General features: G+C 43.0%; 3 protein-coding genes across 3 annotated transcripts in view; all 3 read left to right on the top strand.

Moving 5' to 3' along the window:
- Window positions 1–585: 585 nt before the first annotated feature.
- On the top strand, window positions 586–7,751 carry LOC134190188 (ubiquitin carboxyl-terminal hydrolase 38-like). Its single transcript, XM_062658625.1, has 6 exons — window positions 586–1,616; window positions 2,701–2,802; window positions 2,859–3,011; window positions 3,075–3,274; window positions 6,510–6,603; window positions 6,672–7,751. Exons 1-6 carry the CDS (start codon window positions 696–698, stop codon window positions 7,740–7,742), a joined length of 2,541 nt encoding a protein of 846 aa, XP_062514609.1. The 5' UTR covers window positions 586–695; the 3' UTR covers window positions 7,743–7,751.
- An 867-nt stretch (window positions 7,752–8,618) lies between these two features.
- LOC134190189 (uncharacterized) lies at window positions 8,619–11,503 on the top strand. The gene is made up of 2 exons (XM_062658626.1): window positions 8,619–11,274; window positions 11,337–11,503. The coding sequence occupies exon 1, from the start codon at window positions 8,636–8,638 to the stop codon at window positions 9,860–9,862; it is 1,227 nt and encodes a 408-aa protein (XP_062514610.1). The 5' UTR covers window positions 8,619–8,635; the 3' UTR covers window positions 9,863–11,274; window positions 11,337–11,503.
- Window positions 11,504–13,334: 1,831 nt separating this feature from the next.
- LOC134189389 (uncharacterized) overlaps window positions 13,335–16,517 on the top strand; it is a 4,321-nt gene continuing 1,138 nt past the window's right edge. Inside the window, exons 1-2 of the mRNA XM_062657629.1 lie at window positions 13,335–13,342; window positions 14,243–16,517. The exon at window positions 14,243–16,517 is cut by the window's right edge and continues 289 nt beyond it. Coding sequence (XP_062513613.1) covers window positions 14,244–16,517 — 2,274 coding nt within the window. The 5' untranslated portion in view covers window positions 13,335–13,342; window position 14,243. The remainder of the gene's footprint in view (window positions 13,343–14,242) is intronic.

Here is a 16,517-nt window from a genome sequence, read left to right on the forward strand (position 1 = left end):
AGCAAATGATTGCTCTGGTTGTACATGTGTTTGAGTCATCGTGCACGTGAAGCTTAATTAAGTACAGATGTTAAAATGCCTTGGTATAGCTACGACAAGAAAATGGATCAAAATTTCTAAATTTTAGTTTCACTGCTCAAGATTCTAGTTCAATTGGTAGACTAAGACGTGTGAACGCGTATTGACTTGGTTAGTCTAGACGCATGCGCAATTCTATCTTCTTGTGATGTCTAGCCTATGCACACCAGAAACGTGGTGCCTCAGGATTTCTTGAGGTAGTGCGAGAGAAACGGCAAGAAAGCAACCAATTTACATGTAAAGATGAACTATCGTGCCCTGTAGTACGTCATTGTAATATTTAAGATGCAATATTATAAATCATTAATTAATTAATTAATATTTTATTTAGGATAAACTAAGTGCAATTATTGCATTACATTGTACATGTATTGTATTAATATTGTTGTATGTGCTTACATGCACATGCCAATATTATGCACATGCCAATAGTATGCCATCAGGGATCCTATCATCAAACATTCAACTTTCGGTTAGCGCACGCTACGACGACGATCACCAGTTTGGCAGAGGCTCGTGAATCTTTGTTCGTCTAGCAGTCGTCAGTCGTGAGTTGAATCTCGGCAATTGTGTCGTGTCGTGCGTTTTGTAGGTTCACCAACCGTTAGGTGAAGTCTATGGATCGCATTTTGCATGGCGTCGTCGCTTCTAATCACTCCAACGAATTTAAGCGAGCTCTCTTGACTAAAATATCTTCAAGTTTATCGAGTGGACGCGTACTACCAAGCGACGAAGTAAAATCTATCATCAAATTTGGCATTGAATTATGTCTGTCCGTTTCGGGGACTGACTTTGAGATCTATGCTGGGAAGTATATCCTCGCCGAGTGGGGAAAAGCGTTTCCAGTCGATTTACAGATTTCTCTTGCTCCTCAGGCGTTGTTGAGCGTTGTGACGTCAAATGACGTCACTGACCTCAAGATCCGGGCGTGTGGCACATTTTTGTCGGTTTTGAGAGAGATTAATGCCGACTTGTCTGTTCACTATGGAGTTGTGAGAGTGCTGCTTACAGGGCTAGCTGCTGGTGATAGTGCTATATCTTTGAGTATATGTGGTGAGGTGACTAGCATTTTGCAACAGTTTCCGGCCTGTTTGCCATGTGGAGATGCTCTTCCTCTGTTTATAAGATCTCTCATACGAAGCCTCAGTGTAGCATCTATTGAAGACGCAGTTTGTGTTGATCGCATTGCATGTGTTCTTGGTAGTATTTGGTCGGCGGAGCCTTCGCTTATCTCTCACAGTCTGAACGTGATGTTTGACATTATTTCTTGTGAGTGCGGTCCTGAACCTCAACCGGCTCTAGCATCAGTTGTCCATTATATTCCCGTCTCTCTTATCTCGTTGGCAATTGAAGCGGTCTTGAGGAATGTGTCCGTTATGGATGTTCATATAGGATTGGCGCTTCAGCGAATGATTGACTGGCTGCAATGGCCAAACGCAGAAGCTGTTGATAAATGGATTATTGCGTTTCTCAAGGCTCTAGGTCAAGCCAGAAAGTTCTCTGTTCTCATACGAGTCGCTAAAGGCAAGGTGGAACAGGTGAGATGAAATGTTTAGATCAGTAGGATTATATGTGACTGGGCCGGGCAACTCCGTGAATAAATATCTAACTCTGTTCCAGCGAGAATTGTCTTACCTCCAGTTTAGGATTTGAAACTCTTCTACTACTAATAGTATTAGTAAACTACTTGACGTAGAATTATGAGTTTCATCAGTGGCGTAGCGTGGCATGAGCTAGACCGGGCTATAGCCCATCATTTTTAGGCGTGGTCATAAACATTGTGGACTGTAAATACGTGTGACGACCCAAGCTGTATATAGTATATATACACCACCCTTTTTCTAGTCTGAATCCACCACTGATTTTACTGTATCAGTCAATTAGAAGCCAATAAAGTAGGTGTGTCTATAAAAGTGGGCGTGTCCTGTAGTATCATGAAGTTTAGCCTCCCATTTTCTAGAGGTCACACTACACCCCCTGGTTTCATAGTAAGTTGATTGCTACTTGGACATCCGGGACGTCGAAGTGATAGCAACAAAAACGCTTCCTAAACCTCATAGCAACTTCTTATGGTACAGTGAAAGATCTACTAGGTATGCCTTGTTGCTACCACAATAGATGCAGTAGAGAAATGTACCCGAGCAAGCAATAGTTACAACCATTCATATGTCATAGTTGCCAGAGCAAACTCTGTTCACGAAGTTGCCCCACCCACAAGATTCGTAGTGCCAACGAAAGTCCCCAATTGATTAAGATTTGTCTGTCTGTTTGTTTGTCTGTTTGTCTGTCTGTCTGTCTGTCTGTTTGTTTGTTTGTCTGTCTGTTTGACTGTCAGTCTGGCTGCTCACATGCTGATTGGCAGACCATACGACAGTAAGATCAAGCGACTACAACACTCACACGTAGCAGTATGCAGGCGTGTATAAAGTTACTCACGGAGTTACCCCGGATTACCTTATTACTTTAGTAGAAAAAGGTCAGTCAGTTGCGAAACTGAAGAACTTTTGTAGTGAATTAGGTTGTGATCTACATGGTTTGATTATGTTGTTTATGCATGAGTCCATTGAACTGTAGCTAAAGTTGATTGGCTGTGAGAGCTAACGTTGTCACGTTTTATCGAAGTTGTTTAGGATGATGAAGGTGGTCAATGTACGAGACCAGACATTTCCTGTTCTATCTTACATCCTATTGAGCTACCAACACTCTCCAGACTGTTTCCACAGGGTTCGTTGTTTGCTGTCGCGTCGTGTCATTGCCTGACAGCCAACTTTCCTTTCCAGATTGTCACTGATATTCCGGCATTTGTGAAGTCTTTAACAGAAGAGGCAAACAATACTGAGATTTCTCAGAAATTCGCCGAGCTAGTTCAGTGTCTCATGTACCTGCACTCAGGATATCCAGACCTTTATGAACCCGTCTTGAAGTCATTAGAAGTATGTACACATGTACGACTACTCGTTTGGTTCTGACTGACTCACCTGATGTTTTGTGTGAAGGGATTACCTCAGCTGTCTGACGACGATATTAATCATTGCATTGCTCAGAATGCATGGACAGCAGACTCGAGGGACGACAGCGATCTTTTTAGTTTATCTTTGCCGCAGTCTCGATCAGACACCGGAATGATAGGGCTGGTAAACATGGGCAACACGTGCTTTATGAACAGCGTATTGCAAGCTCTGTTTATGAAAGACGAGTAAGACCAATAACAGTATGTCATTTGTGTTGAAATTAATGCAAAATTACAGGCAGTTTGCAAGTGTTGCATGTTGCATGGTTATACTGTTAACGTTTTGCAGTCGTGCTGGATTACTTACGTTCGTATGGTCATCTAACTTGTGATTGTTTTCAGTTGTTTTGCTGGTATTATAATCAGTGTGTTACTGTATACATACAAGTTGTGTACTCAACTGTATTTCTGCGTATATAGCGGCATACAGAGGTATACCAGCATGTCGGTTTAAAGGAGGGAAAATTACAAATAGTGGCGAGTAGAGTCCATTTCAATGCACTCACACAAATTTTTCATACTATTTCTTTTACTGCCTCAACATCTGTGCTGAAATATAGCAATTAGCACCATGCCCACTAGAACACAATGCTTCAGAGCGTTGCAACGCGATTTAGGTCTCATTAGGAGGGGTTCTCAGTAGGGGGTACGGTACCATCAAACTTGAATGCTGAACACCGTTTGGAGTGCCGAACTACATTGAACCATATATGATCATCCGGAGCACCAGATTGATCACATCACAGACAACACCGTTTGGAGTGCCGGACACAAAACACATCCGAACCAGAGCGCTGGTTCTATACCACCCGGAGCGCCAGGTTTCTTGGACCACCTGAGACGCCAGGCTTCAAATCCAAGTAGAGCTTGCCCTGACTGTAAGGCTGAACTCGCTTATGTAACCGTACCCCGTTGTGATCCCTCCAACTTTATTGAAACAAAAACATTCATTACTATCACAACATAGAACAATGACTCTAGCAAGAACACACTTAGTGACTACTACATTAGCAACCTGGCAACTTCATAACAAATTTAATGTGATAACTAAAAAGTGATACTAGGCGCTACGGCTAGCACAACATTGCAATACTAAGTAGTTTATTATAACTATTGTTTATGAATTGTTGTCTGACCTTGGAGTAACTGAGGGGAGACAGGAGGAGAAACGAAGCACAGAAACGTAACCCAGACGGAACTTGCTTTGCTGCCGTAGTTATGGAACTATCGCGTTATCGGGCAGCGTTAACGTCAGTTGCGAAGCTCTGCCCAGCAACTGTGCAACAACGGTCACTTTAGTATCGATGGTATACGACTTACATCTGCAGTATAGCCATTTGCCTCTTGCGCATAGTTGTCGCTGGCTTCACCGTCATCATACGAGTCGTGCGTCAGTCCGTCTCTCCCACACTCAGAGTCACACTGTTATTTGGAATCTGCTGTTTATAGACACACGCTGTGGTTACCTTGTGATTGCTTGTCAAGGTGGGATCTTGAAGCTATCACTTGTTCTATACCGGCATACCTCGCCTTGTCGTGTAGTTACCAGACATGATCAAGGCCAATTTGGTAGTTCTTGCTTATACCGGCATGCCGCTATATATGCAGAAATACAGTAAAACAGCAAAGTGTAGTGGTTGTTTGGTAAGGACAGAAATGTTTGTTTAGCAATTGATATGGTCATTGGCTTCCAATATTTATTAGAAAAAAAGGGTGCACTTGTTATAATTGTTATACACGGTAGTGTAATTCATTGTTTTTGCTGTGCATGTAAAGTAATTCGTAGCCTAAGAAGGGTACCATTTTCATTCCCGGAGAACGTCAGATTGTTGACTTTTGGTTCTACAGTAACTATTTGCAACATACTCATTAGTTTACTGCCGGCACGAGCAACTTGAAAGGTCAACAAATGACTCAAGAATACTGTATGATTGATATCAACTTGGACGAAGAATGATGAGTAGTAAAAATGCATACAGTTACCATACTGTCATGTGTAAAAGTCATGCTTATTTCTGTATAAGCCTAATGTGTGTGCAACCTGCTCACTGCATGCGACCAGCTTGTATGCAACAGGGGATCTTGTATTTGTGGCTTTTATTCAAGATCTTTATTTAAGATCGGCTTTTATTTGAGGTCAGCTTTTTAACACGGACAATACAATATCCAAAATGCTTTTGTGTCTGGTTGCTAAATTATTGAGTACGTGGCCATGCATATGGGTCTGGTAATGAATTTAGCATGCTACTACAGCTTGATGTTATACCCTATTCGCCCATAATAACGCCCATACTGAAATAACGCCCATGCCCGTATATACGCCCCTGTGTGACAGGTCAGAACTGTCAGCCCGAAAAACGGCCATGCCCAACTATACGCCCAAGCCCAGGATATGCATGCGAAGACAAAACAAAATGGGGTCCACAGAACATTTGTCTCTGTTTGTGTGCGTTTGATGAGGTGGTGTCAGTGTTGAGTGAAAGTGCTAAATGCTAACTCATGTCTTTGTTGTGATTACCGACCCAGATGCTTTTGACCGGCCTCAGGCCGACCACTCTGGTTTGCATTTGTATACATACAGCATTTAGATTCTGCGTGTGTGCTGATGCTGTACCTTTGATCTTGCAAATAGATAATTGCAAGCATTAGTGATATTTTTGTCTTCAAGTATTTAGATGATGATTGGCCAAACGACAGCATTTTGCGACCATGTATATGCTTGGAACCAAAATAACACCAATGCTCTAGTATACGTCCAGGAAAAAATTGTTCTCTTCAATACTTCTATATGCCCAGGGCATTATTACGGGGAATAGGGTAAAGTAAAACCACAGTGTGGTTGAGTGTTTAGGTAGTTGTCTTGCAGATGTGGTTTTCTTTTTTATTCTAGTATTTTACAGATGTCATCTGCAGCCGACTTGATAAGTGTGTAGTTCAAATGTAGATAACTTGGTTACTTACAGAAATTTGATTATGAAAGGTCTTTATGTTAATTAAGTAAACACATGCTTATGTAGTTGATCTAGAGTGGTGGTCTTTGTGTATTCATTTTGAAAGGCAGGAGCTGGTTTAGTCTACTATGCATTTGTTTGTGTGTGTGTGCTTTATTGTTGTAAGATGCTAGATGATCTGCATGATAGGTAGACCTGGTCATAACTACTGTATCATGTATCACTTGAACACATGACTTGGACATATGTCTATGAACTATATTTACCTTTGTAATGCAATATAGGAGATGATGTGTTGTGGTCATTGAATAATGAGGAAGAGGCAGTTTACATTCTGCAAGTTATTTCAATGTATATGAGGCACTTGCACAAAGTTGTCTTGTCCTAGTCAGGCCTTGTGATTGTTAGATTGTAGACATGGTTGACATCAATTGGTGTCAGTGTAATGCGTTTTGCTGCTGTTTCTGTAGATTCTATATTGCTGTTCTGTCAGAGAAACCTTCCTCGAATCGGCCCTTTCTCGTCCATCTACAAGCTTTGTTTGCTTTTCTAACCTTATCAAAGGTCTGGAAATTATTCCATTATGGTTGTTGTGTTAGCTAATTATTCTTATTAACTAATGGATCTTTCAGAGAGCTGCTTATGCTCCTCGTGCTTTCCATCATGTGACGAGACCGCCGTGGTTTACTCCAGGACTTCAGCATGACTGCAGTGAGTTTCTTCGTTTTGTACTTGATCAGCTGCATGAGGAAGAACTGGCTGCTTGTGGTGAAAGTACAACGACAACTTCTCTCATTTCAAAACACTTCATGGGTATGTTTAAGATAACCTGTGTATGTGACTCCTGTGGATGCCAGTCTTCACTGTCTGAGCCGTTTACTGAAATGGCGTTAGCCGTGCCAGATAAGCAAGAATCACAAACAGCAACCATGTTGCCTCTACTCGTCGATAACTTTCTGGCAGACGAGAAGCTTACAAACGATAATCAGTATTTTTGTGAGAATTGTGATGGATTGAGAGATGCTTATCGATGGGTGATGGTGCAGGAAGCTCCTCGGTGTTTAATCATCAGTTTGAAGCGTTTCGCTTACCACGTTGAGACGAAAACTCGCTCGAAGGTTCTTCGAGAAGTGACCTGTCCTATCAAGCTGGACTTACCTGTACTGAGAAATGGAGACTATGCGCAATATGTGTTGACATCTGTGGTGGTACACTCGGGTACCAGCTCCGATTGTGGACATTATTACACATATGCAAGGCACTCGGCTGAAGCTCAGTGTGTAGAATCGACTGGCGGTGAGGATCACAAAGAGTCTACCAAAGGGTGGTTTTTATTGAATGATAGTCATGTCACTGGTTCATCGTTCGACAGTTTCAGTAACCTAACGAAACGTTTTTCGAAGGATACCGCGTATCTTCTTTTCTACAACCGGTTGACTGATGGCAAAAATCAGGTATCTAGACCAAGAGACATCATACCAAGAGATTTATCCGACATGGTGACAGAAGACAATGTCAGATATCTGGAAGAACAAGAAAGCAAAGCCAGACGTGTCTTTGCTTATCAAAAGGGCATGTGGAATGATAGCTCGGGACCTTGGCGGGATTACGATTCTGACCCTTCGGGAAAAGGTGGACCATCTGGCAGCTGTGGGATGGGAGGAAGTGGAGTCGGGCAGCAGGCAAATCGATTTGTGTTTTGACTGACTCACGGTTGGTGACAGGAGGTTAGTACGATACTGATGGTGGTGTTATCTTCTGTCATCCATTCTGCAGCATTGTGTCAATGTAAATTGTGCTTTGTATGCATGGGTTCGATGAATTCGTACAGTACACTGTTTCAATAATGTACGTCATTGTAGCCTTGTCTTGTCTTGTTTGTCAAAGAAGGCTCCTGCAACAATCTGTTACTAATCCTAGCTGTACCCACTCACAACTATTGTTTGTAGGGCAGTCTTCTAGATTGACATGTCAGGATAGTTAATTGGTACAAGTTTGTAATCAGTGAGGAGACTATGAGTTTATCCATGCTTTCTATTTGCAGTAGTCAGTTGTTGATTGTGTTAGTGAGTCAGTGCTAGCTGCTTAAATCTAATCTACTCCAATTATGTGGAGTTGACAAGAGCAAGAGTAGGGCAAGCAGATCATCCCTAGCAATTCGATCCTGGAATGTAGTTGAATAAGAAGAAGCAATGTACATCTAAGATTTGATTTGACATCGTTAATTACAGAACGTAATGAGAGAAATCTGACTTTGGTTGTGTACCCACTCTATGATGCTACTGTGTGCACAAGTCACGACTCGCGACCACCCGACTCATCCGTTTCGGATCACTTGTTTGTCTGAGTGAGACATGAAAGAGTGCCATTTCTCGCCAGATGTGCATTCAGAATCGAAATTGTCATGAATCCGTGAATCCGTCACGCCCTGCCCTTCCAAGAGTAGAATACCAACAGCAGGAATTCCTGACCCGCGCGTGATTTGGTCGCAGTATCGGTCGTTGATATCCCGAATGTTCGTTTTCCACCGCCGTTGGGTATATAAGCTGTTTCGTTGAATTGAAGTGTCTCTAAGAGATCTTGGTATCGTTTCTTCATGGAATTTGTTTGTGAGAGACGAGAGACCGAAGGCTCGAGTTGTAGTGAGTGTGATGATGCGAATTCAGATGCAGAAGTTCATGGTCATGATCATCAGCTGACTAGCTATCATCAGACGAGTCAGTCTACTGTAGATACAGCTCATCCTGTGACATGTAGGCTAAAACACTGGCAGACGGAAATCAACCAGAACGTGAAGGGTTCCTACTATCTAGTAGGCAAGGCATTATATCAAATTTTGTACGTGGAAAAACTGCTCAACTCGACGTCGTTTGTTCCGTGGGTGAAGGAGACGTTTGGATTGACTCGTTCGACGGCGTACGAATACGTGCGTGCATATAGAGTTGTAGAGCTGCTGCAGAAGGTGGATCCGTCACTTCCGGTTCCTTCTACACTCTCCCATTTCCGGGTGTTTAATAAGTGCAAGCTCGATTCCGTCGAAGTTCCCCGCGTTTGGAGACGCGTTCTAAAATCTGTTCCATCTAACTGTCAACGACTGACTGCAAAGATGGTAATTGCTAGTCGAAAAGGAATGGCTCCGGTAGAGGAAAGACGTAAAGCCAGTTGTATTCATAGTGTAGACAGTACAGGACATTGTTTTACTGCTACTGGCTTTTCAACAAGTGATGATGATGATGATAGTAATGGTGCTCCGGCAGCTAAACGTAAGAAAAGCGTAAGCAGTGATGGCTTGTGTTCTCCTTCTGATGAGATCAATCCCAACAACATCCCAAAGTATCTAACAATGGAAATGTTGACGGGAATGGTAAAAGAATGCCAGAATCCGTTGGTCTGCTCTACAACGTCTGTCAGTCCTAGAGAAGATAAATGGCAGGAAGTCGTGTTTGCCAATCTAGTGGCTCTCTTTCCTGACGACGTTGGTTTCAAAGATCAAGGGGCTTTCATGGAAAATATTTTGTACAGATTTGAACAAGGCATGATGAAGAGAGGTATTTTTGTTGTCCAGATGGCATTTCATTCTCCCAGCTTTGTCAGTCTTCTTGGTTATCCACATTGTTATTTGAAACCACTTGCTGTGGTCGATACTGGCAATGGCTCGGATGGTAGTTCTCTACCAATGTCCTTGTGTCCTGGTGCCTGCAATCTGAAAGGCTTTGTTCTCAAGCAATGTGTAGCCATTTACATTGGAAAATATGCAGAAAAATTTGTACAGGTTTTCTCTCGTTGTGGAGTTATTCCAGGTGTAAACAGTTGGTCACTCTGATGTTGAGTAGCCCTCCTTTCTTGCTATTGATAGTGTACATGGAGACTGACAAGCTACAAACTTTTCTTGCAAACTAATGAACTTCTTTATTTCAGTGATAAGCTATGTAGTCACACTGTACAGTTTGATGTACTACAGATTTCTCTGTACCAGTGTTTGCTCTGCTATTTGCTAGTGGAACAGGAACACGTTGTGCATGAGTACGTGAATATCCTGATCGGGTCGCGCAAGAAGAAGACTGGGTAGAAGTTCTAGTGGGATAGTGTAACAGAAGCTCTGGCAAGGACAATGTCATACTTGCTCACATGCAAGGGGATTGAGATTACTAACAAGTATACAATGTGGTGCGCAGACACAGATGCACTATCGTTGCAGTTGCCTTTTCATGGTGAACTAGCAAGTTACCACAAGAAAATGTTAGGTTGGCCAGAGTATTCTACTAGCCATAGGTTGCTCTCAAGGTCAGGCATACAGTTGTTTACTATACACTCCATGCAGCGTTAATTCGCTTTGAGGGAGATATCACCTTGGAGCCGTTTGTCCAGGACAAGTACAAACTTACACACGCACAAACTCGCACACATTCACAGGACGCCGATACGTACTCTACCTTTATCTACGTAAGTAAGGAGTATACGTGCGGCAAACCAATTTTTTCACGGTTGCTCGAGTGTGGCGCATGCTTTCCTGCATCTAAATGGAGCATTGTGAAGTGCAAGTCGGTGTTCTGGGAAAGAAGCCTGATGATGCTTTCGTGGTTTAGATTCATCAACAACATGCATCTACGCCTTGCATTTAGGACTAGTCCGAGTAGTCGGTCAGTTGAAATATTTTGTAGTGATGCAACTGTCTAGTGTCTGTTGTCCTTGTTCGCACTGTGGGAGACCGCGTGAGCAGCAAATGTTCGGTTTCTGGTCAGGAGAGCATCCGATACGCTGGGCGGTCTTCGTTGCGCGCGCGCCGCTCTTGACTCAATAGTTTCGTCTAGACGTGGAAGAGACCTAACAATTGCCTGCACGGAAGCCGGCCCTCGTTATTATTGTATAACTCACCAAATTCCAGAGAAAACTTTTAGTGTACCGCTGAACTACCTGCCTCTAATAATCCAGTCTTTTCTGAGTACTAAGTCGTGTAGGTGAGAACGATGGATATCATGCTGTTGTATGACGTCAGCTAGTAGAGTAAATTTACTTGGAATTTCGAGCACCTTTAAATACGGTTACTTGCGCTTGATAATGTTCAGAAGACGACTTGCAGTGGAGTGAGACGAGTGAGGAAAGAGCATGGCTACGTCTGGTAATCGCGTGAGCAAAGTGCTCAGAGTGATGCTGTTGCTGACTGTCACTATAATTTACAACAAGACAGTCGAATCACAGTCTAGTTCGATAGAGACAGATCTGGACCGACAGTTGGTACGTACATCGCTAAGTCTTTTTCCAAGCCAACGAGTGTAGTGATTCTGTTGATTTCATAGTTAACTAAGCGGTCTGGTATTCCTGGAGTTCCCGGATCACCCGGTCGTAATGGGTCTCCCGGAAGAGATGGCAGAGATGGTGCGAAAGGCGACAGAGGCAGCGCAGGCGTAAAGGGGGAAAAGGAGAGCGAGGAGAAATAGGGCACAAGGGCAGCCTAGGACCAACACGGGAATGTCTGGAGAGAAGGGAAAGCGCGGTTTCAGCGGTGCCGAAGGTCGTAAAGGCGACGTGGGGCCGCTGGGAGCGAGAGGAATGGCCGGAATGAAAGGGGAGAAAGGAGAAGGTAGGATTGCGTGTGGAGCGGTTGAATTTAATTGGAAGCAATGTGTTTGGACGAACTACGATCAGAGAGACAACGGTACCGTACAGGTGAGACCGGCATGCGATCACTGTGTTCATGTAGACTCATGCCTCAGTATCGCCGCGCTTTCGTCATTCCCAGATGTTTAATCTTCAGACAGGGTGGCGAGGCTGGTTTTAGTCTAATCAGACCGCCTCGTTTTGTCACATATTCACGCATTGTGATCGAACATCCGGGAATGACGAAAGCGCGCGCTGCGAGACTGGTCACGAGTCTGTGTGTCACCGGGGACTTGAATTGTTTGATTTGGCATCTAGACTTGTAATTTCAAAAAAAAGGATTCTAAAACGGCACTACGGGTAGTTTATTCGGGCGTACAGGCAGTGTACTCGTCCGGTTCTCGCTGTTCTAGATGGTACTTCGCTTTCAACGGCCGTGAATGCACCACACCGGCCAACATCGAACTGATTGTCCATACATTCGACAACAGTAGCTTCCGCACGAGACAGATGGAGGGATACTGTGAGAACATTTCGTCTGGGAGCGTCGAGGTAGCAGTAAACGTCGGAAGATGCCATCGCTGGAGGAGCACGACGTTTGATGCGTACACCGGATGGATTGAAGGATCACCGTCTCGCGTCATTGTTGCTGAGGTGTCTCCCCCTCAACTATAACTTGACATAGACTGTGTGGCGTGTTGTCTGTCTGTAGCTACAAATTAGCAAAGTATATTTGTAGCGATTGCGTGTAGCAAAATAGTCCCACAATTGTTGTTTCCATTCGATGAGAAATTGTCATTGAAAATTTGTTTTAGAAGTTGTCAATTACCGGACACATACGTAGCGTGACGCCATTTTCTGGGATTCCGACGGAAACGGTGCGTATATAATAATCACAGGGAGTACTGTACGGTCACAGTAGCCTCGCAGTGTGGATTGCAGCGCGGATTGCAAGAACATCCGGGACTGCTATAACACTGCGTCTGGGGCGAGGCTAGTGCCTTGTACTGTATGTACATCTCAGGTTTGGGGGCGCGGCCGGGTGTATGTAAACGGCTAGAAAGGCTTAAGACAAAGGCATTTTTCTAAAATTGCACAATAGAAAGTGACTTGATTTATGTTACTGTAGGAGTACACTTTCAGTTTTTACAAAGTCATTCTAGCTAGAAAATGAGAAAAGCGATGTCGACATCTGGGGGCGTGACTAAATTTTGTTTTTGTTTTTCAGTAAGGATCACACTCTGCGTAAAATAACCTGACTTTATCTAGTAGTGCCTTCTAACAAAAGAAAGGAGAAATATTCAAGAAATTCAAGAGGAGAGATCTACCTTGATTAGAAACAATAGAAACAAGTTTTAGTGGCAACGTCTTTCCAACCCAGTGAACAATAATGTAGGGAGTGTGTGTTGGATTGGAAAGACTAGATGACGTCACCACTACGCAAAACTTGTTTTGTAAGCAATTAATTTCTACATATTTTCTCATTTTCATAGAAAATATTTTTAATTTTTAAGATATATTTGATTCATACCTCTAACGCTATGTTTTACAGTAGTCTAGCGTAAGAGCTAGCTAGATAATTATTAAACACTCGCAAGCCACGCCCTTCCTACGTATTTTTTCTGACTAGCGACTGCGGCTACAACACAATGAGTCTACTGAAGTGAGTACGCTTGCGCTGGTATGTGATGGTGACGGGAAGTAGGTGAGCACAGTAGAGTAAAGGTACTGTACTGTACCGGTTTCATCAAACGGTGAAACTGCATGAGATTGCTATTGCTCATTCGCAGGAGGGAGCAACTTCAGTCTAGCTAGATCCCCAACCGCCTAAACGCCGGCTGCCGACCGCTCCTGCCGCCGACCGTAGACAAGAAAGATAGAAGCGGACGCTACGAATTTGTCTCAATTCCTAGTGGCAAGGGTGGTACACAGAAGGTACACGTTTTAGCGCTGACTGGGTGCTCTCGCCCGACCGGTGTAGACTGTGCCAGTCGCTTAGTACAATGTCTAAGTACAAGACGTCACGTGCAAACTAGGACACTGGAGTGACTGTAGAACAGGAGGGGTAGCTAGAGAGCTCGTCTTGCCTGTGTGAGAAGGCCTGTGATGGGTGGTTTTGAATCTATACACAGTCCTTGTTGCAACTTGGGCCTTACAAAATGTAACGGCCGGTTAGTTGTTTTTATTCTGGGCTCGCGTGCGCTAGGGTTGCAGTAACAATGACGCGCCAATTGGAATGTAGCGCATGCGGTCTTTGTTATCGCTGGTGTTAATTAGCGTGACAGGTGATGTGATCATGTCGCTGGTGTTCCATGCTGTTGTTGTAAAAAAATCGGTAGCAGCTAAGGGTTTAGCACTTTAGTGCGTCTTCATTTTTGTTTGTATTTTGCCAGTTGTCAAGCAACAGTTTGGCATGTTGTTGTTGTTGTTGTTTTTATTGCACTGGGCATGTGTTCAGTTGGGAATTTATCAGCAACACAGTACATTAAAATTACCGAGTCTATCTGCCTGTACTGTGCCTGTCTGCTGCTTCTACATTTGTTTAAATATTCGGTTGATAACAATTGACTGTTTGAGTGTATTTCTCATTATTTTGTATTTTCAGTATGTTGTCAATCACTCTTGTTTTGGGAATACTTGCTTCATGTCAAGGTGCTGATCCAGCGTTTGATGTTGGTACAGGAACAAGTAACCAACCAATTTCTGGCAATGAATGCCCTGAGTCCCAATCAATAGACGAGGATCTTACGTACCTGGACCACCCGCGAATCCACTTTAGTGGTTTATATCAAGCAGATGTTGCCACTATTAATAACTACTATGATAACTTCAACACAAGCAGCTTCAGTTTACTGAATCAGTTAGTCAAGAAATCAATGTATGCGAGCTTTAACCCTCTCGGAAGCAACGGCTTTTCATTTCAGAACTGTAAGATTACGATGGTGTGCCGTGTTGATCGTTCTTGCACAACAGACGATGAGCTGGTGGGAATGCCTCTTGAAAGTACTGCTGGTCATGCTTCTGGAAAGATTGTCGATACGGATGTTGAACTGGGACAGGCAATGATCTATGGCATGGCAATTGGATTGGATATTCACAAAAGCAAACCATTTATAGGGTTGCTACGCCCGAGTGGAGAGCAGGACCCATGGAGAAATGTTTGGAATGGAGACAATATTGATCCTAATTGGCAAACAGGGTATCAGTCGGTACTTGAAAATTTGAAATGGAATGATCAGTCACATTTGCTAGTCAACGATAGTGTTCTTCACCAGTTGAAGAACAGTGTTGAAGTTCTGTCAATTAAATTTAACTTGGATCATTACCATCAAGAAAACTTCTCTGATCCGCTATTTCTTTATGGACGTGTGACTGGTACAATTGGTCCGGGTAGCCTAAATAGACCAGTTCACTATTTGAGGCAGAGGCTTCTTCAGTTTGTGCAAAACCCTGTTGCCACTGGCCTGGTTGATACGAATAAAAAGAGATTTACTAACACAGCAGCATTTAAGGTGCAAACTGCAAGTCAACATGTCACTTTTGACTTTGGAAATGCAGTGTGCCGTAGCACATATGGAGGTGGTTGGAACTTTCCCATGATGGGCAACGAGCTTGTGATCGTAACTCGTGATGGTAAACATGTCATTGAGACAATAGACTTGACATCAGATAATTGGTACACAATAAATGCTGGAATATTTCAGGTTCGTCTTACATCGCAACTAGTATCTGTTATTAATTCAAGTCCAGTCGATGTATACAATGAGAGAGATGAGCTATTGATGCAAGAAGTTGAAGTCTATTCTCGGCCAATGGATGGATTTGTGAAGAAACTGGATCCCAATGATACATGGGATGTCACTTTCTTTGTCAACAAGTTAGGAAAAAGTTTGCCTAATCATGTATCGACACTTCAAGTGTTACTTGCCAGCAGCCACACTGCAAATGACAAAAAGGAACAAGCAATGAAGGCATTTCAGATTACAAATGCGTTACCAGATCCAAATCAAAAGTACACTTACTCTTTCACTAGCAACTGCTCTGGGATGTTTACTGTGCAGTTTAAAGCTTCAAATCCTGGAAAGCTTCGAGAATACGTAGATGGTGAAGTGTATAAAGTGTCCTATGTTTCTGATATAGATAATCAAGGCTATACATACCTTTATGCACGTGTGTTTGATGAATTTCCTGTTCCTGATGAGCCAACTTGGTTTGGAGAGAATGGTGTGGAGAAGATTCTGCTACAGTATGACAACCTTTTCCCTGTGATGAGAAAATTTCTTGTGCTATCAGACTATTGCAGTGTAACAAAGCCCTCAAATATCCACTTTGTGAACTTATCGATGTCATTGAGTATTTCTCAACCGGGGCACATGCCCGTTACCCGTGATCTCTCAAAAGGAAAACGGGAGACTATCTTGAAATGGTTAGGCTCACCAAAGCGAGGTAATGTCAAATTGATGGATTTTGAGAATCTCAAGCAAAACCTTCAGACTGCTATTGAAGTAGAGCATTCGACAATTCCTCTCTACTTGTATTCCTTATTTTCGATCAAGCCAGGCTCTAATGTACAAGCTTATAATCTCATTCGGAGTGTTCTCATGGAAGAGATGGTTCACATGGCGTTAGCGTGTAATATATTGAACGCAGTAGGTGGTAGCCCCAACTTGACTCATGATAAGTTTATTCCCATATATCCAGGGCCAATGGCTGGTGGTTTGCATCCTGAGTTAACTCTTCGCCTGGGGCCTCTATCGAAAGATATTTTGAAGAACGTCTTTATGGTTTTGGAGGAACCAAGACGGGATCCTATTGAACATGATCCTGAAATCCATAATAAGACTATTGGTATGTTCTATCATAAGATACAATTGTCTCTT

This window comes from Corticium candelabrum, chromosome 14 (assembly GCF_963422355.1).
Source record: "Corticium candelabrum chromosome 14, ooCorCand1.1, whole genome shotgun sequence".
Lineage (NCBI taxonomy): Eukaryota > Metazoa > Porifera > Homoscleromorpha > Homosclerophorida > Plakinidae > Corticium > Corticium candelabrum.